Here is a 25851-nt window from a genome sequence, read left to right on the forward strand (position 1 = left end):
CTGCAAGCAGCGGCGGACCCGGGGCGACCCTGGGCAGCTCGGCCGGCCGGCGGCGTGGTGCCCTTGATTCCCCGGCATGGCCCCCTCGGCCTGGGCCATCTGCTGCCTCCTGGGGGGCCTCCTCCTCCGCCGGGGCAGCCCCAGCCCCAGCCCCGGCCCCAGCGTGCCCCGCCTGCGGCTCTCCTACCGAGGTAGGGGCGGCGCGCGCCCTGTTCTAGTGCGCGTCTGTGGGAGCCCGGGACTCTGGGATGTCCGCAGCTGTGGGGTTCCCAGCCAGCACCCAGCAGTCTCTTCCGCCAGCTGGAGGGAAGCAGTGGCTCTCGCACAGCCCGTGGGAGGGATGTCACGGTCATTCCCCCACGCCGCATGGTGCTCCAGCTGCTGCCAGAGGCGGGGACTGGGAGGAGGGCAGGGCCAGGTCCCAGGAGGGTGGGGGTGGGAGAGACGGAGACACGGAGACACGGGGGATGACCTGAGGGGGCTTCTGAAAAGAGAGAGGCCTCAGTAGAGATGGGCAGAGAGAGGTGGGGAGGGACGGAGCGGACAGGAGCGCCAGATCCTGAGGTGTGTGCTCAGCCCGGGCTCCTGGTCCGCGCCCACGGGGGGCAGCAGCCTGCAGTGGAGTCCTCGCGCTATCCCCACAGCCTTGCCCCCGGCTGCCTCTTGTAGCCCACTTCCCATTGCTGGCTTTTGTTCTTCCCTCTCGTCCCAGAGGCTCTTCACAGCCCAGGGGGGTCCCAGGCTCCCCTCATTGACATCCTGGCCCAGGAGGTTCCTCTGCCGACCTGACCTGGTATGCTGTGCTGCAGCCGGCACAGACTCCTCTGAATCTGGGGAGATGGTCCCTGGGGAAGGTCCCTGAGACATGGGCGCTCCCTGATACTTCTCTGTGGGGAAACCAGCGGATTGATCACCTTCCTTTGGGAACCCCAATCCAAGTGAGGACACCATACTGCTCTGGGAAGTCTGAGAGGGGAGACATGGCTCTACTCTGGAGAGCTCATAGTTGGGTTTCGGGGAGAATGTGGGCCTGTCCTGGGAGCTGCGGTTTGGGGTGGAACGTCAGGCTGTAAGAAAAAGCCTGTGGAAAGTACTGTCAGCCATGGAGGGCTTCCTGTAAGAGGCTGTTGATGAGTTTGGGGATGGAGTGGGTGCTGGGCTGACCACTTTGGATGGGTCGTTCTTTGGATAGGTGTAGGATAGCTGGCTTTCCCAAGGCTGGCAAATGCCCCTCCCCACCGTATCCTGCTGCCTGCCCCTTTGGCACTGTTACCTCCATCTCCCTAGCCAAACCCCAAGAACTTATTTCAGGATCCTCAGCTCCTGGGACCAGCATCCCCAGCCAGCCACCCTCCCCCCACCACCGCTGAGGCCTGGGAGGGCAGTGTCTATGGAGGAGAAAGCCTTCCTTAGTCACATCCCTGGACTAGAGCCTGGGGCTCCGCCAGGCCGTACCTGGCCTTTCCCATCCCCAGGCCTTTCCCATCCCCAGGCCTTTGCCAGGTGTTCCCTTGGCTGGGAATGCTCCCCCTTGTCTGTCCCATCGAGTCAGCACACTGCTCACACTCACCCACCCTTCCTCCGGGCTCTTCCAGCACTTTGCCCAGCTTGCTACCATCCGTTCTGCCAGTGAGGCCACCTTCCCTGGGGACTGGGTAGGGCACAGATGGGCCTGTGGGAAGGAGATGTTAACTGGAAGATCAAGGGACTAAGGAATGGAGGAATAGGCAGCAGGACTGAGCCCCCTGCCCCACCCACCCCCAGGAGTCCTCTCCCAGAAGCTCTCCAGCAGGCCTGTGGATGGAAACATTTTCCAGATGTGCATGTGGGTGTGGTGGGGGGGTGATGCACAGCTGGGACCCTCCACCTCCACACCTTAGCTGGGGAAGTGGGCCGCGAAGTAGGCACTGATCCTCTTCCTGCTCTCGGCTAGATCTCCTGTCTGCCAACCGCTCTGCTGTCTTTCTGGGTCCCCGGGGCTCGCTGGACCTTCGGGCCATGTACCTGGATGAGTACCGGGACCGCCTTTTTCTGGGGGGCCGTGATGCCATCTATTCTTTGCGGCTGGACCAATCATGGCTGGATCCCCGGGAGGTGAGTGGGACTGACAGAGGGGAGCCTCTGTCTGAGAGCTGGGAGGCCAGTCTGGGAAATAGGCTGTGAGGTCAGGAGTCAGCCAGGCTGTGTTGTAGGTCCTGTGGCCGCCGCAGCCAGGACAGAAGGAGGAGTGTGTTCGCAAGGGAAGAGATCCTTTGGTGAGTGCTGTCAGGAGTGACTGCCCCCCCCAAGCCTTGACCAATGCCCAGGGCTTGACCCCCAGGATAGCCTGTGGGCACTCCCCCAGGTACTTGTGCTAGGGGCCTTCTGCAAAGAACATCACCTCCACCTTTGATCCCCAGAGTTGATCAGCCAGGCAGGGCTGAATCCTGGGGCCCAAGGTAAGGACCCCCTCATTCCCTCCACCCCACCCCTTCTCTCTGCTAGGTGGAGTGTGCCAACTTCATACGGGTGCTGCAGCCCCACAACCGGACCCACCTGCTGGCATGTGGCACTGGGGCCTTTCAACCCACCTGCACCCTCATCACGGTCGGGCACCGGGGGGAGGTGAGCCTGGGGCAGGCCCCACAAGGGACTGGGAAGCAGTGGCATTTCCTTCCTGCTGTCTGAACGCTCCCTATTGAGCCTGCTCAGGGCAGAGGGGTCAGGAGCCTGAAAGGCATCTTTGTGCCAGGCTGACCCTGTTGGCGAGGTCCTGAATGAGGGCGCCTTCCGCCCACTCTCCAGCTGCACGCGATGGCCACTGCCTGGCGGGGTCGGGGAGGGGGGTGGGCTGGTGCTGCTTTCCCAGGTGACATCCTTCCCCCCTTCCTCTCTCTCCCCCAGCATGTGCTCCATCTTGAGCCCAGCAGTGTGGAAAGTGGGCGGGGGCGGTGCCCACATGAGCCCAGCAGTCCCTTCGCCAGCACCTTTGTAGGTGGGTGATGCCCAGGCCAGGGTGTGCCCAGGATGGGCATGATGAGGGTGGGTGCTGGCCAATGTCATTTGGAAGTGTTGGGGCCAACTATGGAGCCTGGCCCTCCTTCCCTGATTCTGCCCCATTCTCACCTAGGTGGAGAGCTATACACGGGTCTCACTGCTGACTTCCTGGGGCGCGAGGCCATGATCTTCCGGAGTGGGGGTTCCCGGCCAGCTCTGCGTTCTGACTCTGACCAGAACCTCCTACACGGTGAGCCTAGGGTCTGCCCAGGGCAAGGCTGGCTGGGGTCTGCCCCTGGCACTGATAGGGAGGCACGAGAGCTGGCCCTGGAGCGGACATGGGAGGGACCGCCCAGCCCCACTCTACTCCCTGGGACTCCAGCCTCCAGTGGGATCCCTGTGCCTTTTCCCCTCCCAGCTGGCCTCAGCACCTCCCCATCACTCCATTCTCCCCTGTGAGTCCCTCCCAACCAGCTGTACCTTGTCACCTCCCAGACCCTCGGTTTGTGATGGCTGCCCGAATTGCTGACAACTCCGACCGGGATGATGACAAGGTGTACTTCTTCTTCTCGGAAACTGTGCCCTCACCCGATGGTGGCCCAGGCCATGTCACCGTCAGCCGTGTGGGCCGTGTCTGTGTGGTAAGAGCTGTGAGGAGGCAGTGAGGTTCAGATCCTCACCATACCCCCTCCCTACACCTGTTCCCACAAGCAGCAGGAGGGAAACTGAGGCAAGCATGTGAAGCCAACATCCATGCCTCTCCTCACAAGGATGTGAGGGTGGAGGAGCAGGAGTGAGGGGGCGCCCATCCCCGTGGAGCTCAAGGCTGATTCTGATCTTCCACCCCCCAGAATGATGTGGGTGGCCAGCGAGTGCTGGTGAACAAATGGAGCACCTTTCTCAAGGCCAGGCTGGTGTGCTCGGTGCCTGGCCCTGGAGGTGCTGAGACCCACTTTGACCAGCTGGGTAAGGGCATGGTTGGGGTGGGCATGGATGTGGGTGTGGGGGGCTCAGAGCCAGTGAGTGGGGGGCATTGACGGTGGCCTTCTGTCTCCCAGAGGATGTGTTCCTGCTGTGGCCCAGCACAGGAAAGACCCTTGAGGTGTATGCTCTGTTTAGCACAGTCAGGTGGGCACTCAGGCCTCCCCCCACATTCCTGTCCCTGGTCTAGTCTCTGCACCCCCAGCGTCCTCTGCTGAGCCTCTGCTTTCATGTCCTGACTTTACTGTGGGTCCTTTCTGTTCCTGACTCAGTGACTCTCAGGCTCTATTCTCTATCTCCCTCTCTTCAAATTTGCCTGGGTGTCCTTGTTTTGGGGTCTCTGCTATCTGCAGGCACCATCACCCTCTGTCCTGTCAGTGGAGTCAGGCTGCCCCCTTCCCACCTAGGACAGCCACCCTGGCCTGACTGTCCCTGTCCTCCCCTCAACAGTGCCGTGTTCCAGGGCTTCGCTGTCTGCGTGTACCACATGGAGGATATATGGGAGGTCTTCAAGGGGCCCTTTGCCCACCAGGATGGTCCCCAGCACCAGTGGGGACCCTATGGGGGCAAGGTGCCCTTCCCTCGGCCTGGAGTGGTGAGTATTGACCTGGAGCCAGGCCAGGGAAGAGGGCCGAGCAGTTACCAGAGGGACTCCACCTTGGGACAACCTTGTGGCTGAGCCCGGGCTCCAGAGGGGAGCAGAGCCCCGACCACATTAAGGAGGCTTTGCTACAGCAAGAGGATCCCTCCGAGGCGGGCAGGCCTGGGCAGTGGGGCCTGGAAACGAACTGGGCTGGGGAACGTGTGGTCCCGGGATGCTTCAGGTGCTCCCTTTGCTGCCATTCACAGTGTCCCAGCAAGATGACGGCACAGCCTGGACGACCCTTTGGCAGCACCAAGAACTACCCGGATGAGGTGCTGCAGTTCGCCCGAGCCCACCCACTTATGTTCCGGCCTGTGCAGCCACGGTTGGGCCGCCCTGTCCTTGTCAAAACACACCTGGCCCAGCAGTTGCGCCAGATCGTAGTGGACCGAGTGCAGGCAGAGGACGGGACCTACGACGTCATCTTCCTGGGGACTGGTGGGTGGGCTGAACGGGTGGCCCGGGCTGGGGAGGTGTGCTGGTGGTGGGCAGGGGGGAGGGCAGTTCCTTCTTCTCCCACTGACCCCTCTTCTCCTGCCTCAGACTCAGGCTCTGTGCTCAAGGTCATCGCCCTCCAGGGTGGAGACTCCACTACGTCTGAGGAGGTGGTCTTGGAGGAGCTCCAGGTGTTTAAGGTGAGGGGGAGCTGGGGGCAGGGGGGACTGGTGGGAAGGGTCCCCTCCAGCCCCATTGCTATGTCTAGGCCTGGCTCTGGGGACACATGGAGCAAAGTACAGGAGAGAGATGGGCCTGTCTTTATTGACCTTGCAGCCAGTGGGAGGTGAAAGTGAGATCATCACTGCTGTAGGGGCCTTGCTGATGCTTCTGTCTGCGCCCCCCCCCCCGGGCGGGGGGGAGCAGAGAGAAAAGTGGGAGGGTCCTAGGAGGGGTGTCCAAGGTGATTGACTCTTGACAAAGCCCTGCCAGGCTCAAGCAGTGGTGAGGGGGTGGTTGAGATCCCAAGTCCCTAGAGGCTTCTGTGGTCCCCTCTAGAGAGCCAGGCAGGATGTCATCGGCATCTGGGAGACTGCTGTGCTCCTGACATGGGATGGGTGATGTGGGACAGCTGCCTCATTGCTGGAAAACAGGGCTGTGGGAGGGGACACCAGAGCTTTGTGCTTTTTACTAAGCCTTCTCCTTGGAGGCCAGCCAGGGTGAGTGGACCTTTCTAATAACTCGACATCTGGGAAAGAATGTCTGGCCTTAGTTGCCAAGGAGGGCGCTGACCCAGGCTGGGAGATAGGTGTCTCCTATGGGAGGGCTGGACGTGGCTGATGCAGGGATGCAGAGGAGGTCTGGCCTCAGGCCACCTCTCTCTGAGACCCTGCTCCTTCCTCAGGTGCCAACACCCATCACTGACATGGAGATCTCTGTCAAAAGGGTAAGAGCAGCTGATATCCCACCCTTTCTTCTTCTTCAAACCCCTCAACTGAAGCTCTTTGAGCTGGGCTGCTGTCTGCTGGAAAGCAGTGCTGCAGCAGACCCTGGGGCTGCCTGATTAGGCCTCACAAAGAGGCCTGAGAGTCCAGCAGGGAGCTGAGAGGCCCATGCATGAAACCAGTGGGCAGTGGGAGCCCTTAGTAAGTGAGGCTGTGTTTGGAGAAGGGGAGAGTCACAAAGGCCAGTGACCCTGGGGAGGCCGATTCATGCTTGGAAACAAAATCCAGGGATGGTTGGGTGGCTCAGTGGTTGAGAGTCTGCCTTTGGCTCAGAGCATGATCCCAGTCCGGGTGTCGAGTCCCACATTGGGCTCTCTGCATGGAGCCTGCTTCTCCCTCTGTCTATGTCTCTGTTTCTCTCTGTGTCTCTCGGGAATAAATAAATAAAATCTTAAAAAAAAAAAAAAAAAAAGAAAACAAAATCCAGAATTTAAATCAAATAGGGGAGAGCCACTTTTTAGAGGCCTGCTGGGTCCTTTTGCAAGTGGCAAAATCTCAAGTTTATCTGCCCCAGTTTATCTTTGGGTAAATCCCAGCTTTTGCATTAGGATTGCTTAAAGCAGAGTGCACTACTAAGGTCAGAGGCAGGTCAGGATAAAGACTATTGAGGTAGAGAGCAAAGGTCAGCAGCAGGAAGGGCTTGGAGAAGCCCCTTAGAGAAAGGTCTGCCCCATGCCCTCTGTATCTTAGCAGAGGATCTGGTGTATGTCAGGTGGGTGATAAACATGTTTGGTTTCTGGGGATGCATCCAAGAGGTTCTGGAAGACTGCTTGCAAATGGGGGTGGGGCAGTCTCAGGAAGCCCAAGGGGGCCAAGAGCCTAGCTGCTTCCAGGTGGGACCCAGGCTCACCTTGGCTCTGTTTGTGTCCCTCCCAGCAAATGCTGTACGTGGGCTCGAGGCTAGGCGTGGCCCGGCTGCAGCTGCACCAGTGTGAAACTTACGGCAGTGCCTGTGCCGAGTGCTGCTTGGCCCGAGACCCATACTGTGCTTGGGACGGTGCCTCCTGCACCCGCTATCAGCCTGGCACCGGCAAGCGCCGGTTCCGCAGGCAGGACATCCGGCACGGCAACCCTGCCCTGCAGTGCCTGGGCGAGAGCCAGGAAGGTGAGTGGTGGCAGGCGTGGGCACCAGCGGGCTCCCACAGGCCCCTCCTCACCCCTCTGTCCCTGCTCAACCCCTGAGAAGTGTAACCTCTGACTGAACCTGTGTTAGCACCCAGCCCTCAGTTTTCCTACGTGTGCAGTTCCCATCAGTTTATGGGTATAAGGTCTTTGCACAGAGTGATGGACACTTAGGTCCCTGTCACACTTGTGGGAGCCCTGGGGTCCCAGAGTCCTGAGTTGAGCCCCTCTCCACCTCCCCTCAGAGGAGGCTGCAGGCCCCATGGCAGCCACCACAGTCTATGGCACGGAGCACAACAGCACTTTCCTGGAGTGCCTGCCCAAGTCTTCCCAGGCTGTTGTGCACTGGTTCTTGCAGAGGCCAGGAGGCCGGGGGCCCGACCAGGTAAGCAAGGACCCTGTCTCCTGCCTGCATGTGTCCTGATGCCACGTCTCTCCCTGAACCCCAAGCCTTGAACCCTAGGAAGGGGCTCTGAGGAGGAACCTGCCAAGGTCAACTGAAGAAAAGTGTGTATTAAGTCCCAGGGAGAAGGTGCCCTTCTTCCTGACTCTGGGAACGCCCAAGTCAGATGTGGCTGCAACCCATTCAGTGCATTAACTCCCAGACCCTGAACTGAGCTCTGGGAGGTGGGTGGCAGAGACGGAAGAGAGGGAAGGGGGTCTGGGCTGGTCAAGAAGCCCCCCATGCTTACACATATTGCTCATCTTTGAAGGAGTCTCTTCCCAGGGGGTCTTGGTTCTCCTCTGCCCCAGGGTGGTGCCTAGAAAATTTGCACACGCATGCATCCCTATACACACACCCACTGCCTAGCTCAACACTCTCTCCACGGAGTCCAGCTGTCTGCCCAGGCCTTTTCCTCCCCCAACCAGAAAGGTCTGTCAACCCCAGAACTGGCTTCAGTCTGGGGCCCAAGGAAAGCGTGGGTGAGGTAGGGTGAGGATCCGTTCCCCAGCCTTTCCTGTGGGCAGAGAAGGGGAGGGAGTGGGTTGATTACAGGAGGGGCTCTCCTTCCAGCTTGGGAACTGGGGGAGGCCAGCTTTGGGCCAGCTGTTGGGCTAGGCACTAAGAAAACACCCCCAGGGGGCCAAAGGCAGGGAGCAACAAGATGGTTACACAATACTTACCGCCCAGGCAGTCCAGCCTCCACATGCAGATGAGCAGACAGGGTCCAGGCTGAATCATAAGAGCTTTCCTGCATTCTGCAGCTTGATGGGCACTCAGCCCACCCCTCGCTGGTGTAGTGAACAGTGTAGACAGGGATGGAGAAGGCTGTGCATATGTGTGTGTGTGTGTGTGTGTGTGTGTGTGTGTGTATAGAAGGGACTTCTAGTCCTAGGGTAATGGGTATAGTCCTCCCTGAATAAAAGCCCATAAGTACCCCTTTACCCACTCTGGTCCCTGGGACTGTTGGAAGGGCCCCCTAAGGCCAAGGTAGGTGCCCTAGAGCTCTGACTAGGGGAGAAACCAAAGCCTCCTTTGCTGGCCTCATCCTGGGTCCTGGGAGGGTGAGAGCCTACCTACAATTAGCTCACAGTCGGGAGGAGGAAGCCAGCCTGGGCAGGAAAGAGTGAGAAGAGGAGTGCTTCGGCACCAGGCCCTGAGATGTGAATATGGAAAAGCAGGGAGAGAAACTGATGGTGCATGTGCCCTACTCCATGCCCCCTACACACCCTCTCACATGCCCCCCACAGGTAAAGACAGATGAGCGAGTCCTGCAAACAGATCAGGGGCTGCTGTTCCGCAGACTCAGCCTCCTAGATGCAGGCACCTACACCTGCAAGACACTGGAGCATGGTTTCTCCCAGACTGTGGTCCGCCTGGCTCTGGAAGTGATTGCAGCCTCTCAGCTCAACAGCCTGTTTCCCCGGGAGCCAAGGCCAGAGGAGCCCCCAGCCAGGGGAGGCCTGGTGTCTACTCCCTCCAAGGCCTGGTATAAGGACATCCTGCAGCTCATCGGCTTTGCCAACCTGCCCCGTGTGGATGAGTACTGTGAGCGCGTGTGGTGCTCCTCCAGGAGCCGGGGCAAACAGGCCAAGGGCAAGAACTGGGCAGGGCTGGAGCTGGGCAAGAAGGTGAAGAGCCGGGCGCAGGCCGAGCGCAATCGGACACCCCGGGAGGTGGAGGCCACGTAGAAGGGTGTGGAGGAGAGGGTGGTTGGGATGGACTGGGTGGCCCGGCAGCCCCCAGAGTCTCCCACCCACCCAGCTAGGACAGAGGGGGGCCAATGTGCCTGACTGCCTCTTAGAAATGGAAGTCTCTGCCCCCCATACTTCTACCAGGCTGCCCACAGGAAAGGCTGGGGCCCGATAGAGGGGCCCTGTGTCCAAGCCTGTGCCCTGCCCCTCTGTGCTCTCGGTCCCAGGCTGGAGCCAGCACCCTCTGGCTGCTGCCAACCCTAGTGGGCCTGCTGTTTGTTCTCAGAGGTGGCCCCCAGAACACATTTCCGGCTGTGCCTGGAGGTGAGAGGCCTGGGTGGTTCTTTCCCAGCCAGCAGAACAATGGCCATTCTGAGTGACCCTTGGAGTGGGTGTGTGGGTGCGTCTGAGGAGGTGTCTGGGCAGGGGCCCCTTAGGCAGCCAGAGGAGGATGGAAGTTGCCTCTAGGCTACCACCCATTAAGAGGACCTCGTGTGACTTAGGGCAGGGAAGTAGAGGTACCGGGAACATGGAACACTAAGACCCTTCCCCACTTTGTGCCCTGATATCTTGGTGGCTCCCTGCCTACCACCTCTTCTCCAACACAGAATCATAGAATCTTTGACAGCTGGAACTTCCTAGGATCCTGGGGGTGGGGGTGCGGGTGGGGTGTCTGGCTCTCAGGCCCCACATCAACCAAATGGTGTCTCACAGCTTGACTTCCCTTCTCCAGGCCAGGTTCCCTGGCACTCCCAGACCTCCTGATGAGATTTCCCCTTCCCACCAGCAGGGCCTTCATGCTGATGAGCAGGGAGAGGGTGACGTCTAGAAGAAAGTCATCCCCTCTCTCTCTCTCTGTGGATTAGAGATGGGGAGAGGGGAGCCAGGGAAGCAAGAGGCAGGGGGAGGAGGCTCTTTCACAGGGCAATGCAAGCATGCCCACAGCTAGGGAGGATGGGAATGTGGCAGCTCCCTGAGCAAGCTGCAGCTGGTGGGAGGACCAGGCCTGGGGCCACAGAGGATTGGGAGGCATCTGGGATGGGGAGAGGGTGAGAGATCTAGGATGGGCTAGAGCAGGCATTCTCAAGAACCCAAAATAGATCAATTAGCTCAGGAACCACAGGAAAGCCAGATGTTTCCCAGCCTGGAATCTTTGGTTTCTACTAAGTGAGGGTTGGTGGTGAATGGTTGCATTTATGATGACTTTTCTCTTTTAAAGGAAAAAACTGGGGGGCAAAAGGTTGCTAAGTCCTGCTGGTTCTTGGGGGTGAGGCTCAGGTGGCCAGGATGCATTTTGTCTGGGCATGTAAGGAGGTGTTTTTCCATCAGCAGTGATGTGTTTCTTGGGCTGGGGAGCAGAGGAGAGGAGAGGAGGAAGATTGAATGAAAAGTCATTCCCAGCCTGCATATGAGCAAGTTAGTGATGCACAAAAGCAATGGGAGGTGGGGGGTAGGGGGCAAGAGCATCAGGTTTGGGATTCCCTCCATGAAAACAACCAAGATGAAGAAATGAAGAAAAAAAACATAGAAAAGCAGGAGAAGGCTTCCTGCTCCACTGAACTCAAACCCAGACTGTACATCTGCCTTGGATTTTATCTGAATTACCCCATGATGCCCAGAGAACTGGGATCCAAAATAGGCCCCCCTTCTTTGACTTCACTGGAAGTGAACCAGAGGCACTGAGATTGACCCGACAACCCCTTGGGAAGCCGTGGGCCTAAGGTTGCTGTGGCTGAGGTGTCAGCAGGTAAAAGCAGAGGAGAGGACTGTAAGAAAGGGACCTGGAGGAGGGACTAGAGGGGAAGGTAGAGGCCATGGAAGAGGGGGAGGAAAGAGCATGAGCCCAGGAATGGGTGCACAGGGCTGCAGCCCCTCTATCCCGGAGAAACAAGGAAGAAATGACCAGGCTCTCAGTGGCCCCTAGGCTGGACCCAGGCAAGGCCTGCTCCAGGCAGGGTTCTCTGGGGAAGTTACTCTGGAAAATGGAGGAGCTCAAAATCCTGAACAACGAACACCTGTACTTAGAAAATTACGGACGGCTTCTGCCAGCTTCCCACACTTCCCACCCTTGTGGTACTGTGTGTGATTAACTCCTGGAAATGCCTCTATGTGTGAATTCTATTTTTGTATTCATATGTTGAGATCAGCCTTGTGGTTTCTGTCTTCAGAGTACACTTATCATAATTACTATTGTAATTTTTATTGTCATGACCACCTGTGTGCTTTGATGAAGCTCCACAGTGGTCTAGCACACAGATCTACAAGGAAAGCCATGCAATGAATATTTACATCATGTAATAATATTATTGTATCTCTGTATTTCTGTTCTAAACTGACTGATGTCATCTGCGTGGGCTAGAAATGAAGAGCCTTTCCATCTATTCCAGGAGGGAGAAGGCCACGCTAAGTGGTATATTCTAGAAGGCAGGGAGATGAGCATAGGGGAAGGAAGGAAGGAGTCAAAGGGCTTTGTCTAGGAAACTGAGATCGCTTATTAAATTAGGAAACTCATGCCCCTCAGGCTTCTGAGACTGACCTTCTTCTTGGACTTCAGGAAGATCTTGAGTCAGAAAAAAAATGCTGGCAAAGGGCAGCTGGGCACGTAGGCAGCCCCGTTCCTTTTCCACAGTAACTCTTGATATTTGTAACAGCAACACTTGGCCTGGTGCCTGTCTTCGTGGCAAGTCACATACCAACATATATTAAGGCCACTGTGCCCTTGCCTGGGGAGCCAGGCTCTGCTGTGGGGGTTGCAGCTTCTGAGGAGGAGGGGAAGTCTGGATGCTGCTGAAGGCGCCACTGACCACAGCTCCCACTCCCCTGGTGACATCATGCCCCTGCCCAAATAACAGAGCCCAGTGGTGCTGGAGGGAGATGGGAAAAGGCAGGGGTGATTTGCAGATGGGAGGGACATCTTGCCAGGGAGACTAGCTTCTTGCTTGCCTGGTCCCCTCAGTGTATACCACAGAGTGGGGGTGCTTAACAGTTCAGTTGTCCATCCCATGGTGTAGTGCTAGAGTGGGACCCCTCCTTTTGCTCCTGGGCTTGACAGAACTGAACCACTCTGCCCTGCCCTATGCAGCCACCACCACCACTGCCTAAGAAGCATCATCAGCACCCACTTGGCAGAGTGTGGAGCTGAGAGGGCTGTGTGAACTTGACTTCTCTCCCCAGGACACAGCAGCTCTGTTTCCACCTTCCCACCCCTTGGGCCTGGACTTTTCCCCCTCATGCCTCCCACCCTAAGCCTTATTTCCTGCTCAAGGGCCTCCCTCTCTCTCTTTCTCTGGTGGCTTTTTTCTTCACAGTCTCGTATTTCCCCTAATCTTTGGGCCTGTGTCATCATTTCCCAAATGTGTTTAGTGCTGGAAAGAGGCTTCAAGAAAGACACAAGGTGAGCATTATCCAAAATGGTGTCTTGTGGAATGTGAGATCCTCTGTGATAAGGGTCAGATAAATACGGGATTTCTGTGCCTTTAGCCCCCACGGAGCTGCTGTGTGTGCAGCCCGTTTGCTCTGTGAAATCCCTGAGAAGTCCACAATAATCTCTCATTAATTTGCATGTCTGCTGAGAGCTACATGATTCTCCCAAACCTGGGGTCCTTATTTCCCCCTCAAGTAATCACCACCTCATGTTTTTACTGTGTCGAAACATACTTTGGGAAAATGCTGATTTGATTAATTCCTTCCCCTGCCATGTGAGATCAGTTTATTAATCTATGCTTTCTTTTTTTGTTAATTTATAATTTATTTATTTATGATAGTCACACAGAGAGAGAGAGAGAGAGAGGCAGAGACATAGGCAGAGGGAGAAGCAGGCTCCATGCACCGGGAGCCCGACGTGGGATTCGATCCCAGGTCTCCAGGATCGTGCCCTGGGCCAAAGGCAGGCGCTAAACCGCTGCGCCACCCAGGGATCCCTTAATCTATGCTTTCTAAGCCTGTACACTCTGGAGGCCCTGGCCTTCCAGATCCCATGGCAGGCACTGGAGCAGGACCCGCTGTCCTGGGGCCAGGGCTGCCAGGCCACCAATTTGTCGGCCCTGGGGTCTGGCCTCTGCCCATCTTCCCACACTGTCTGCCTCCACAGCCCACTTTGAGCAAGATGCTCTGCGGATGGCTGGGGTTCACCCGCAGCCTTGGCTGCCCAGCAGTCCAGCAGATTCACTTCTAAGGAAGGGTAGGGGTAGGGAGGGAGCAGAACAGGGGAGGAAAAGAGCTCTTTTCACTTTCTCAAATGGCCTCCTTGCACTCAGCTAAGCCCAGGTCAGTTCCTAGGCAGACTTTGAATCCCCCAATTGGAGGAGGGGGCAGGCAGCAGCCATCAGGAGCCGAGCTGTCCTCTCCATGGGCTGTCAGGGGCCCCAGGTGCAGGTATAGTGCTGATGGGAGTGGGGGTGCTGGATAGGGACCTCACTCACATGCCTCTGCCAGTCCACAGCACTGAGGCTTCTCCAGCCAGCCACATCTCCTTCTTAGAACTAGGAGGCAATTGCTCAGAAACAGCCTGATTTCCATTCCTAGTTAGGTAGCCACCCCAGCCTTCCCCAAGTGCTGATTCTCAGGATCTCCCCCAAGAACGTTCAGCCCACACCAAGGTCAAATCCCCAAGGTTTTCTAAGACTACAAACTTGGACTTGGTGTAGGGAGAGAGTGAATGGGTGGGGCTGGGTTTCATATCTGACTAGGAGCTTAAGGATTGTGGGGCCCCTGCCCTGGTTCCTCTTCCGGACTCACCCACCCACCCTGGTGAACAGGAGATGAGGCAACAGCAGCTATGGCTCTGTGCCCACTTCCCACTGCCCTGCCCCTGCCCACCCTTGCTGTGGGTACGGCTACTGGCCCCGTTCCCTAGAGGCCTTGTCCTAATGAAGCCTTTCACTTTCCCTGCTGGATTTTCACTAAGGAAACTCCTGGTTCCTCAATGCAGCCTTTTAAAAGATCATTCTCCACTGAGGATGGGAAATGCTCCACAGACTCTAGGAGGGCCTCCTATGAGGCCCACCTGCTCCTATCCTCACCCGGACCTTGGCAGTCAGCTAGTAGCTTATACTTAGGGACTCTGCTGAGGCGGACTCAGGTGACCAGTCTTGACCTCTTTCCCCCAGGAAGGAAGATGACTGGAGTGGACCCTAATCCATCCCAATAGGGTGTGTTTTACTTTCCTAAGCATCCCACTGCGCAGAGAGGGAAGACCAGGAAAAGGGGACTGTTGTGGGCTGTCAAGGATTCCAAAATAAATTAACAGAGGCCTGCAGCAGAGTCTAGGGGTCTGCCATCAAATGGAAAGGACTCTAGTAGTAGGACACACAAAGCCCATATGGGACTGTTAGGAGGACAAGGCGGGCTCTGCTTTCACAGATAAAGGTACAGAAGAATGATATGGCAAACCAGCAGCTTGCTTTATGGACATGACCTCATCTGTTCACGCTGCCCCCCACCCCCAGCTGATAAGAATCTGGTGCTGTTTCCTGTAGCCCAAGGGTCTTGGACAATGGTGTGAACAGGCTGGCCCTGCTGGAAAGGACATTGTTTAGGGAAGAAAAAACACACCAGCACAAAGACAGGGCAGGACCTGTCTAAATGTAAGGGCCTGTTTACAGATCCCTGATTTCCAAGAGGGGGGGAACACAATGGGGAATTGTTTTTGGTGAGTCTGGAGTCCCCTTTAGAATACTCCTGGGGTCTGGGGATGGCTTTGATGGCCTAGACAGGTCTCAGATGCTCTGAGGGGGATGGACATTGATGGCGTGGATGCCTTCCTGTTTATCAGAGGTGCTTGCAGGGCAGGGTCAAGGAACAAGTTTACACCAAAGACAACGGGGAGGAGCCCCAGGCCTCTCCTTTCTTCCGGGCCTCTAGCTATTGCACTGCTTAGCTGTTGCACATGCTAGAGGTGGTTTGCTACAGAGAAGCTAGAACAAAGTTTTTTGTTTTCTTAAAAAAAAGCAAGTTTTTGGTTTATGACCTCCAGTTGCCACATTGCTTTTTGGGAAAAAAATGTAGAAGGCATGAGACCCTTCCAAATAGTAGACGCCTCTGGAATGGGGCTTCCTAGCTTAGTCACTAGGGAGACTATTTATACCTGGGGACTCCCAGGTAGTTGCAACGTACCTCCAGCTAGCCTGGGAGCACATAGGAGTTAACAAAGTGTCCCTCAGGGCAGGGCCAATGGAAACGCTATTTCTCATAGCAACCTCCTGTCTGGTCCACAGGTTAGAGCCTTTGATGTCACTAACTAGAGGCCTTAATGTGTGTGTGTGTGTGTGTGTGTGTGTGTGTGTGTGTGTGTTTGAGGAGAGTGGGGCAGAAGAACAGAACTGTATCACCCATTTCTCTTGGAACTGGCAGTCCTCATTTTTGAGGGTAGGAGGAGGGCAGCTGGAATTATGAGGATCACTTTGGGTCTGGACCATGAAGGCAGACCTGACTGAGGATTTGACCTGTGATGGAAATGTCATTAATAACTTTCATACTAAAAAAATAAAAATAAAAAAAAAATAATAATAACTTTCATACTAATCTCTAAACCCAATACCAGCATATCTCATGAATAAACACAAATGGATGTGTTTAGAACAAGTGAAGAGCAGTAAGTCCTATGCAATCCCAAAATAGAAGCAAGGTTTCATAAATAAGCCTTTCTCAACCTTCCAGCTCTAAAGGGTTAGAATCTTCTTCCTCAAAATGCTAACAGTGCCCTCTGTTGTTTGACAGTAAAACAACAGGTTCATGAATATAAGGTATAAGCACTTCTGTCAATTCAGTAGATATCAAACTGCCTCTGAATGTGGGGTCTGGAGCCACACATCATGGAGGGGGGGAAAGGTTAATAAGACAAACAGATCCCTGCCTTTAAGGGGCTTCCAATCTAATGAGAGATATATTTACACAACTGTAGGGCCAGGTGGAGAATGATGCCAGCTCTAATAGGAGTAGAAGCAGAGACCAGTGCAAGTGAAGAAATGGCCCTTATGCTAGGTTCAACAGGCTGAAGACAGAGGTTATGGCTCTCCATACTGCAAACCTCATGCTCAGGGCCCAGTGTTCCAGGGTAGCCAGGGCAGAGTGCCTGTGGGTGGAGTGTCCAGGGAGATGCTGCTAAGTAGGGCCATATTTGTAGAAGACCTTAGATGCTAATCTCAGCAGAGCCATCCTAAGTAAAGAGCTAGCAGATGTTTATGGTAATTAGCAGAAGGGAAAAGGTGGATTTATCAGCAAAGCAAGTGGACATAGGAAACCATGCAGAGAAGGCTTTCACTACAGTCCTCTGAGGCACAGGTGACCAAGCTGAGCACTGGCAAAGGGATGGCAAAGAAGGTAAACATTTATAAAATAGTCAAACTGACGAGAAAGAGGGTGGTTGAGGATAAAGGGGGTGAAGGAGATTCTGGAATTTCTGGCCCTAGTTTATGGTTCCTACAAAGGTAAGAATTAGAGGAAGTAGAGAAGGTGTTTTGGAGAATTCTTATTTAACATCTATTTCAACTCTCCCCAAGTGAACTATTTGTTCTAGGCCCTAAGTAATAAAGCAGTAATTAATTATATTAGATGGATCATTTATGAAAATATAGATTTAAATCCTATAAGAGGGAACTGGAGGATCTTGAAGTGCCAGAAGGTAAAGTAGTCCTCAAAACAAAACAAAACAAAACAAAACAAAACAAAAAAACCCGGGCAGCCCAGGTGGCTCAGCGGTTTAGCACCGACTTCAGCCCAGTTTGTGATCCTGGAGACCTGGGATCGAGTCCCACGTCGGGCTCTCGCATGGAGCCTGCTTCTCCCTCTGCTTGTGTCTCTGCCTCTCTCTCTCTCTCTCTCTGTCTCTCTCTCATGAATAAATAAAATCTTTAAAAAAACCCAAAACAAAATAACAAAACATGCAATAAAAGGGGTATGTGAAAAGGACACAGGAGTTCCCAATGGCCAGAGCTGGAATAATTTGAGAATTTGAGCAACAAAATAAATCAAGCAGTATTGGGTTACACTATGTACATCCCTAAGTCTAGACTGACATAAGCAAATGACCGAATAAATAAGTGGGAGAGAATAGGTAAGTTTTCCATGCAGAAGAATTCCAAATAATGTAGATATTCTGACCTCAAGGAGAGAGGGGGCATAAATCCCCACTTATTAATTGTGGGCTACACAGAGTAACTTCCTTCTAAAAGGCAGTCTAGAAAGCGGGAAAAAGAAGTTAACTTTATGCTGGAGAAACCTGACAAACACTCCTCACCAGATGATCACAGTCACTATCAACAGTGAAAGACGTGTTGATAGTTTATAACTTGGATATGACATGATAATAGCACTTTACCTGTGTGGTCTCCCTCCCTCAGGCCTATAATCCTAGTCTAATTGTGAGAAAAACATCAGACAGATCCCAACTGAGGACTCTCAAAATACCTGACCAGTACTCCTCAGACTGTCAAGGTCATTAAAAACAAGGAAAATCTGGCAAACTGTTACAGCCAAGAGGAACCTAAGGACACAGGATGACGCAGTGCAATGTGGTCTCCTGATGTGATCCTAGAAAAGAAAAGAGCTATCAGGTGAAAACTAAGGAAATCTAAATGAACTTTGGGTTTTAGTTGATAATAATGTATTGGTCCATTAAATGTGACAAATGTACCATATTAATGTATGATGGTATTAATAGGGGAAACTGGGTTTGGGATATATGGGAGCTCCCTGTACTATCTTCTCAATTTTATGTAAATCTAAAACTATCCTAAATTAAAAGTACATGTATGGAAAAAGAGCCCCATTATTTAGTGGAGAATGATCGATTAGGTGAAGAACAGAATATTTCAAAGTTGGCGACTTTCCCTGGCAGCTATTAAAATCAATGAAGAGTACAGGTATAGAGATAAAGAAATGGTTAAAAGGGGGAGTGTGTGTGTGTGTGTGTGTGTGTGTGTACACACATATGCACACTCTGCTAGGTATCCATAAGGCCAACTATACCCAAAGATCAGGCAGCTGAATCTCTGGAGGACAAAGGCATCCCCTAACCCCCAAAACCCATCCCAAGCTGTACCTCCCACTCACTGCAGCTGGAGTCCAGAAGGCCCTGTTAGAAGACCACTACTTTCAGTTAAGATGGTGTCTGTCACACTTGAGTAGTCCCCAAGTGGATTCTTTTTGTTTTGAAAGATTTATTTGAGAGAGAGAGAGAGAGAGAGAGAGACGTGCCCAAGTGAGCACACAAGCTGAGGGGACGGGGTGCAGAGGGAAAAGGAAAGGGAGCAGCAGACTCCCTGCTGAGCAGGGAGACCAGTGTGGGGTGATCCTAGGACCCCCGAGATCATGACCCCCCCTCAAAGGCAGATGCTTAACCGACTGGTGCCCCTCCAAGTGGATTCTCTTAAAGGGGAAGATGCTACTCCAAATCTCTGAGAATATGCCTGGTAACCCAAATTATAGAAATTCTAGATTAAGAAATTGAAGTCTTAATCGGGGAGTGTCTTGCAGCTCTGAATTATCACTATAAGAGTTGAGTCTTAAAAAAAAAAAGAGTTGAGTTTTTAGGATAGGTAAAATATTTGTTTTTGAAATGAAAATCCACAATTTGAAAACTTTGTCACTTGCAGAGCTCTGATAAGGTGTCCCTGGAAACGCAGGTTAGGAAGCACAGCACTGAGTCATCAAAATCATAGGAGAGGAAAAGAAGAAAAAAGGCATAGTCGTGGGCAACCCTAGGGCATTAGCTGTGTAGTAGGCCCAATAAGAAGCCAGCTCAGGAGTAGGCTATAGGAGGCAGGTCTTTCAGAAAAGAAGTGCAACTAACAGTGATCTGATATTTGGCCTATGAGGCATTGTATTTTGAGGCAACTGTCATGTGGAACATTTGGGAAGAATTACCCATAGATACCTAGCAAATTGAGCAAATGCAAAAGAGATAGGTATTCATTTCAGGAAAAAAACGATGTATAGGAGAGGAAAAATAATCCTAGTTCCCTGTTTGGTCGAAAGGTATAAGGCATTTACATGCTCACAGCAAGTAAACTGAAGGTTACTAATGTAAACACTAAAGGTTAATTCAACAAGAAAGGACACGATTATAAAAGATGAAGAGAATGAAAATGGGAAGGTTTTAAAGGAGCAAGATCTTTATGTGACATAATAGGAAATCAGTAACATCTAAGACCAATGACTCAAGAATTGGCTAAAATAATGGAAAGTAGTTGCCTTTAGGGAGTGGGATTGACAGTAGGGAAATATAAGAGACTGTTTTTCATTATAATCCTTTAAGTACTTCTTGACTTAACACTTTTTAAACTTCTGTATTACTTTGCCTACAAACTTTGACAATAACAAAAAAACAACAAATCACTCCACTCCACAGCCCATGTGATTCCAAGTGAATCTCGTCAAATCTAAAAGTGATCACTGTAAACACTAAGGATGGAAGTCTCCAGGGGACAGCAACATTTGAACCAAGAACCCTGTCCTCCACCATTGGTGACAATGACTCTGTGAAACCCTGAGAACTGAGTATCTGGCAATAGTCCTGAGTTTCCCCCACTAACCTAAATCCCACAAAATCATTAAAAACAAACAAATGTGAGATAGGTTCCATTCAATTTCTCCCAAGACCTTCTGCCAGATTCCCATCCCAGCTGCCTTGCCTAATGCAACTGTCCTGGCATGGTTCCCTTACCCAAGACAGAAATGCCCGAGCCACGAGGCAGTGAGGTTTTGAGTGGAGGTATGCTGCAGACCGCACCGCCTGCAGTGAACAGAGTCCTTCCACTCAATGGGAGCATGGCAGTTCCTGCCCTGTTTGAGTCCAGGGCCCCAAGTCTTGCAATAGTGGCCCATTCTCAGCCCAGTGTGGCCTCCTTTGCTGGCTCCCCTCCCTGATGAGAGCCTGTGTTTATTTGTGTAATGATGAAATCTCTTTATGGGCAGATGACACATAAGTCCCTGCCCATAAAGTTAATTTCCCTGCAAACTGCTTCCCTCCAAAGCAACATGTCTATGTTTGTAGTAGAAAATTCTGCACTTATTCACTGAATTTTATGGATTAGAAGGGTACATTTTCTATTTCCTCATTCTATCCTCCAGGTTCCTCAGTATGCTAGATAAATCCCAGAGTGAATTTATAAGGAGACACCAATGGAGAGAAAAACCTTTATTTGCATAATAATAAACGTGGGTGAAGTAAGAAGAGGCATATGAGAAGCAGATTAGGGTGGGAGAAGAGAAGAAGGCCCTTCCGGGGATCAGGTAGAAAGAGCAGAGGCACTCTCATAACCACTAACACCTTCCAAGCTTGGCATCTGGACTCTGCTCTGTCCTCACACTCCCCTGGGACTTCTCTTTCCTTGCTTCATACTCTCACTGCTGGCCCTCTTTCCTTGTCTCACAGTCCCAAAGGGCTCCCTCCCCTAAACCCGGTGGAGGAGCACAGCTTCATACCCAAATGTACTTGGCAGCGACTACTCGGAAGCTGTTACTTGGATTTTTTGCAGCTCTTAGTGATTTTGACACCCTTGGACCGCCAGGAGTGGCTCCTCCTGCCACCAGAGGACTCTGGCTTTTCTAATAAGGAAGGTCCTGGCCAATTAGTCCAAGAAGGGCCTGGATTCTCTTCCAGGCTGGTGTCTCTGCAGAAATGCCTCCCAGAGTGGAAGGTGCTGCTGCAACAAGGGATGTCACCTGAGTTTTCTGGTGTATAGTCTGTGGTGAAAGAAAGATGGAGAGGAAGACTCAGTCCTCCCCTCTCTCCAGGAGCAGACCCTTGAGCCTCTCTCCAGCCACTTTCCTTCCTGAACTAAAGGCTCCACCTCAAAGTCCCCATCTGGTGGCAGACCCTCCTTTCCCAGGCACCACAAATCCCCACCCAAGCTCTTAGACCAGACTCCCCTCCAGACTCACCTGTGGCTTCAGCAGAAGGTGCACACTCCTCACACTCCCATTTCTTACTGTTGGATCTAAGAGAGGAGCAGTCCCTATGGGTTCCATGGGATCCACATGTAGCACACAGAATGAGGCGCCACCTCCTGCAGGAAGAGCCAAGGGAAGGTTGTGGGGACAAATATTACACTGACTACTGTTCTCACAATGTTTGCTACAGACCAGACCCTTGCTGAGGGCTTCCCAGGCAATTTTCACTATACATTTTACCCATGACCCATTGTGGCTAAGTGCCAATCCCTGGACCCAGCACTCAGGCATACATACTCAAAAGGTGGATTTGGAAAGGAATTGAACCTGAGGGTTGCTCCCCTGGGCACAGGGGAGGAGCAAACCCTGAAGGAACCTGTCCACTTGTGCACAAGTGAGTCTCCGGCTAGTCAAGAATGGAACCTCAGGTCACCCTGAGGTCTGCAGACAAGAGTGAGTTGCTTGCTCTTGATCACTGTGCCAAGGTCTAAGTCTAAGATGGGCACTAATGAGTGATCATTCTAGCCAGGAGCCTTTCCCTACCCTTCTTCCTCAAAGCTGTCTCTGCCTTGTTCATACAGACAGATGGGGGCATCACAGTGTTGATAGCGCTGATACAACTCCGAGAAAGCCCCTGGCTCGAGTTCCCAGGCAGCATCTCTGCAGCGGGAGAAGAAACCGTAAGAGGCACATGATTGGTGGTGAAACCGTTGTCTACCTGGGAGGAACTAGAAAGAACTCAAGCTAGCATAGCAAAAGAGTGCAACAGGCTGCCCGAATACTGTAAACAGGATGGGCTGAGTGGCCCGGCAGCCGGGAGGGCTGAAATAGGATGAGTAGAACATGGGGATTCGTTAGTTTCACATTGGAACTCAAGAACCAACCCCCAGAGAATTCTGATCCCCAAGTACCCTTTTAAGGAACATGTCCACCCCTATTCCTACATTTTCCCCCTCCTTTCCTTTCAATAACTGACAGGCCCTCCCTCCACTCCTTTCCTCTTTATCATATATCAATGCCTGGGGTGCTTCTTCATTCTTTGAACTAACCTCACACTCACCTCCTTTCTAGAAATCTAGGCAACCCACTCCCTGGCTCAATTCCTGCCTTAGAGTTTCCACTACCTGTCTGGAATATGAATTCCCATTCTTAGCATTTCTTGAGGAAACTCTTCTCGATTGTTACACTGTGGACATTTGAAGAAATGTTTTGCTGATGTGTGAGCATATTTCTGTAAGAGAAACACGGAAGAGCGTTGTGTTTATAAATACCATCTTTGATCACCTCTCCACCCCAACCCTCATCTCACAAAACGATGTTGCTAAGAGAGCTTGATTGGGGATTTCCATAAAAGGGCTATGGGTGGGCTAATGGGAGGGGTGCAATCCAGGCATTAGACCTGAGACAAAGCTGAATTCAAGAGAGTACCCAGGAGTACCTCAGATATCATCTCTGGTTGTGGGGCTTATAGTGCTGAAAGGCTGCCTTTCCTTCTATCCCAGAAAGCAAGGCTGATTTTGAGGTTGCTTGACTCATTCAAATTTGCTTGCTCTAGCCATCCTGAGGATTTTGCTCAATCTGAACATTATCATGGATGAGGTCTTACAGGTCAAGAAGGGTGACCAGAGACTGGGCTGAATTTCCTCTGACTGCTTGGAAACAGCCCTACATACAGGCTTCCAGGATGGAACACAGAAGCCAAGATGGCCTGAGCATTCCCAGAGTGATCTAGGGAAAATGTGGAAGGTCCCCAGGGCAGAGAAAGCCCCACCTGTATGCACTTGCGGTGGTAGATAGTTTGACTACAACATGGACTCTGGATGTTTTCAACACTTGCTTGGGATAAGTCTTCACAACACAAGACACAGCTTTCCTCCCCTGCCTTCCCCCGTTGGATGTCCTGTGTTGGGCGGTGTTTTCCACAAAATGATCTGAAGAAGAGCAAACAGACTTGATTTCTGGTTTGTCACTGATGCAGTCTTCTAGCTGCCCAGCCTAGGAAGGGCAACCACCCAGGCCGAGGCCCAGTGAACTTCTACACTCATGAGGAGGAGGAGGAGCAGGGGAACAGCCACATGCCTTCTCACAGCTGTTCCTCCACTGAGGAAAACTCCCAGGACTATCTCCATAGACTCCTGTTCCTGAAAGCCCCACTTAGCTCTGAGCAGCTGTCTAAGAACAGCAGCTGTTTGTAATTTAAGAAGGGGATGGGAAGCAAGAAGTAACCCCTGTGAAATCGCCAAGTCAAGACATTGTTTCTCATTATTGAATGGTAGGACAGATTCGCCAGTGAATCAAAACAGGCCTGTGAGAACCGGACTCTGATTTCATTACTGGCTAATTACGAGCAACATGCAAAAGGGCAGCCCAACTTTTCCCCCTCATCACTCACTTATACTCTCCAAAAAATTGTGAAAGGCAACCCCTTTCTTGGCCACAAGGAAGATGGAAGTTTCTGACGCATTGATCCTTCTGGCAGTTGATGGCAGCTCCCTTTTTCTTGCACACAAAGCAGATCTGCAAATGAGATCCCAGGCAGCGCTCAGGGTCCCAAGAAAGACACAGACATTCTGTGGCACATCATTCTATGGAATGAAAACTCTATGAAGCAATAGGCATTTCCTTTCCTCAGTTGACCTGAAAACTCTGGGGGCACCTTAAAGCTGAGTTTCAAGCAACACTAAGTTATTTTTTCCCCCAGGATGTTGCTCCCTCTCCTAACTTAGGATACCACATCCCAGAGAAGTATGCAACTTAAGAGAAGGACCAGTTGGGAAACCCAAGGGTCCTTTGACTTCTGAACCAGCGGCTAGGGAAAAGAACAGAAACAGAGGTGGTGTTCAGGGAGGTATGAGAAGAGGCCTACCCGAAGGCACCCATAGGATTCTAGGATTCTAACCTTCCTAGAAGCCCGGGCTGCCTCCTTTTTGATGTCTTCAGGCAGGAATCCATGGAAACCTCTGTTGGACTGGCCCCTCTGAGGCAGCTTGCTAGATAGGATCTGGGGGAGCAGTAGAACCAGGCTGTCAACATTGATGATCAGTGAAACAGTGCAGTGGGGTGAGGAGGATGACAGTGTTGAGCTAGGAAGTAGAGCTTGGTGGGATATATATACATTTACAGGGTAATTTACTTAGCAAAGGCTTATACAACATCAACTGTGCTCCGAGTGCTTTTCAAATATTGACTCATTTAATCCTCATAACAACCTCGAGAGGTAGATACTATCAATATCTTCATTTTATAGGAGGATTATGTGACTTGCTCAAGGTCAAAGGACTCCAGAACCTGGGCTCTTACATACCTCTGTGTTACACTGCCTCTCATTTACTGAGGATTGATTTTGTGTGCTGAGCCCTTTGGGGAAACAGTCCCTTTATATTGACTTATTTTATGTCCACTACAACCCTGTGATACAGATGCTATTTGGATCCTCATCTTACAGAGGAGCCCACTGAGGCCTAGGATGGTAAGTGACACGGCTGCGGTCACACAGCAAGGAGGCAGCAGAGCTGGCATTCACATTCAAGCCCACAGAACCCATAATCTTACCCCACTCACTATACTACCCCTTAGTACAAAACAAATACTCTTCTCATAGTATATTCTCTACAGGAAGGGAAACAGGGCTTTAAAATCTCCTGACTAGGGCTGTCTGGGTGGCACAGTTGGTTAGGTGTCTGACTCTCAGTTTTGGCTCAGGCCTTGATCTCAGGGTTGTGAGATCAAGAACAACCCACATTGGGCCCCATGCTCAGCACAGCCCCTCCCCCACCGTGTGCCTGTGCTTTCTTGCTCTCTCCCTCTCTCTCTTCCCAAATAAAAACAAGCCACTTAACTATAGTCATCCTGCCCTATTGGAAAAGGGGAGGAATTGAACTTTTCTTTAAAAACACAATTTTAAAGATTTCTCTTATTTTTTTAAAATATTTTTTTAAAAGATTTTATTTACTCATGAGAGACAGAAAGAGAGAGAGAGCGAGAGAGAGAGACTGAGAGGCAGAGACACAGGCAGAGGGAGAAGCAGGCTCCATGCAGGGAGCCAGATGTGGGACTCGATCCCTGGTCTCCAGGATCATGCCCGGGACCGAAGGCGGTACCAAACTGCTGAGCCACCCGGGCTGCCCAAAAGATTGTTTTTTTTGAGAAAGAGAGAGAAAATGAGCTGGGAGAGGGGCAGAGGGAGGGGGGAAGCAGATTCCCGGCTGAACAGGAAGTCCAATTCAGGACTCCATCCCAGGACCCCTGGACCATGACCTGAGCCAAAGGCAGCTGTTTAACCTACTGAGCCACCCAGGGTCTTTCATCTCTGAAAAGCCCCCAAAGTGGATTCTAGAATGGGAAATTAAGGAAAAGGATGATAAACTGTTCATGTACCCATAAACTGTAATGTATGTGTCTGTACTTTGGAAGAATGTCAGCACCTCAGCCCCACCCTAAGAATCTCCCCAAAATACTGGGGAAGGTGCTGGACTTCCTACAGTGATTACATGTAATGTGTAATGGGGGCCCGGGTTATTTTGATATAGAAAAGGTGACCCTACACAGTTAGATGACTTGAAGACACTTGGATTATAGCTATGTTTTCCCAACTAGGCTTAAAACATATCTATTTTACACTAATCATCTCAGGGCTTTAGGGACTATATGAGTGATTTCTGT

General features: G+C 52.2%; 2 protein-coding genes across 3 annotated transcripts in view; one reads left to right on the forward strand and one right to left on the reverse strand.

Annotated features, from left to right (window-relative positions):
- SEMA3G (semaphorin 3G) lies at positions 1 to 24190 on the forward strand. The gene is made up of 16 exons (XM_077858651.1): positions 1 to 191; positions 1934 to 2094; positions 2193 to 2255; positions 2485 to 2604; positions 2884 to 2974; positions 3110 to 3226; positions 3472 to 3617; positions 3828 to 3942; positions 4035 to 4104; positions 4408 to 4552; positions 4807 to 5038; positions 5144 to 5235; positions 5940 to 5981; positions 6916 to 7144; positions 7407 to 7546; positions 8854 to 24190. Exons 1-16 carry the CDS (start codon positions 77 to 79, stop codon positions 9292 to 9294), a joined length of 2319 nt encoding a protein of 772 aa, XP_077714777.1. The 5' UTR covers positions 1 to 76; the 3' UTR covers positions 9295 to 24190.
- Positions 20420 to 25851, reverse strand: part of PHF7 (PHD finger protein 7) — an 11966-nt gene continuing 6534 nt past the window's right edge. Inside the window, exons 5-11 of one of the 2 annotated variants that reach the window (XM_077858652.1) lie at positions 24089 to 24190; positions 23582 to 23706; positions 22961 to 23120; positions 22314 to 22420; positions 21733 to 21849; positions 21181 to 21305; positions 20420 to 20982 (exon numbers count right to left, since the gene is read on the reverse strand). In XM_077858652.1, the coding sequence (XP_077714778.1) occupies positions 20756 to 20982; positions 21181 to 21305; positions 21733 to 21849; positions 22314 to 22420; positions 22961 to 23120; positions 23582 to 23706; positions 24089 to 24190 (963 nt within the window). In that variant the 3' untranslated portion in view covers positions 20420 to 20755. The remainder of the gene's footprint in view (positions 20983 to 21180; positions 21306 to 21732; positions 21850 to 22313; positions 22421 to 22960; positions 23121 to 23581; positions 23707 to 24088; positions 24191 to 25851) is intronic. The other variant, XM_077858653.1, reaches the window with a different exon arrangement.

The sequence above is a fragment of the Canis aureus genome, chromosome 19 (genome assembly GCF_053574225.1).
Source record: "Canis aureus isolate CA01 chromosome 19, VMU_Caureus_v.1.0, whole genome shotgun sequence".
Lineage (NCBI taxonomy): Eukaryota > Metazoa > Chordata > Mammalia > Carnivora > Canidae > Canis > Canis aureus.

Excerpts from the sequence above, each read along its gene's own strand:
- SEMA3G (XM_077858651.1), top strand. The coding sequence starts at position 77 with ATGGCCCCCTCGGCCTGGGCCATCTGCTGCCTCCTGGGGGGCCTCCTC. Across the intron at positions 2,975-3,109 it reads CTTCGCCAGCACCTTTGTAG|GTGGAGAGCTATACACGGGT; the intron begins GTGGGTGATGCC and ends ATTCTCACCTAG. Across the intron at positions 7,145-7,406 it reads CCTGGGCGAGAGCCAGGAAG|AGGAGGCTGCAGGCCCCATG; the intron begins GTGAGTGGTGGC and ends ACCTCCCCTCAG.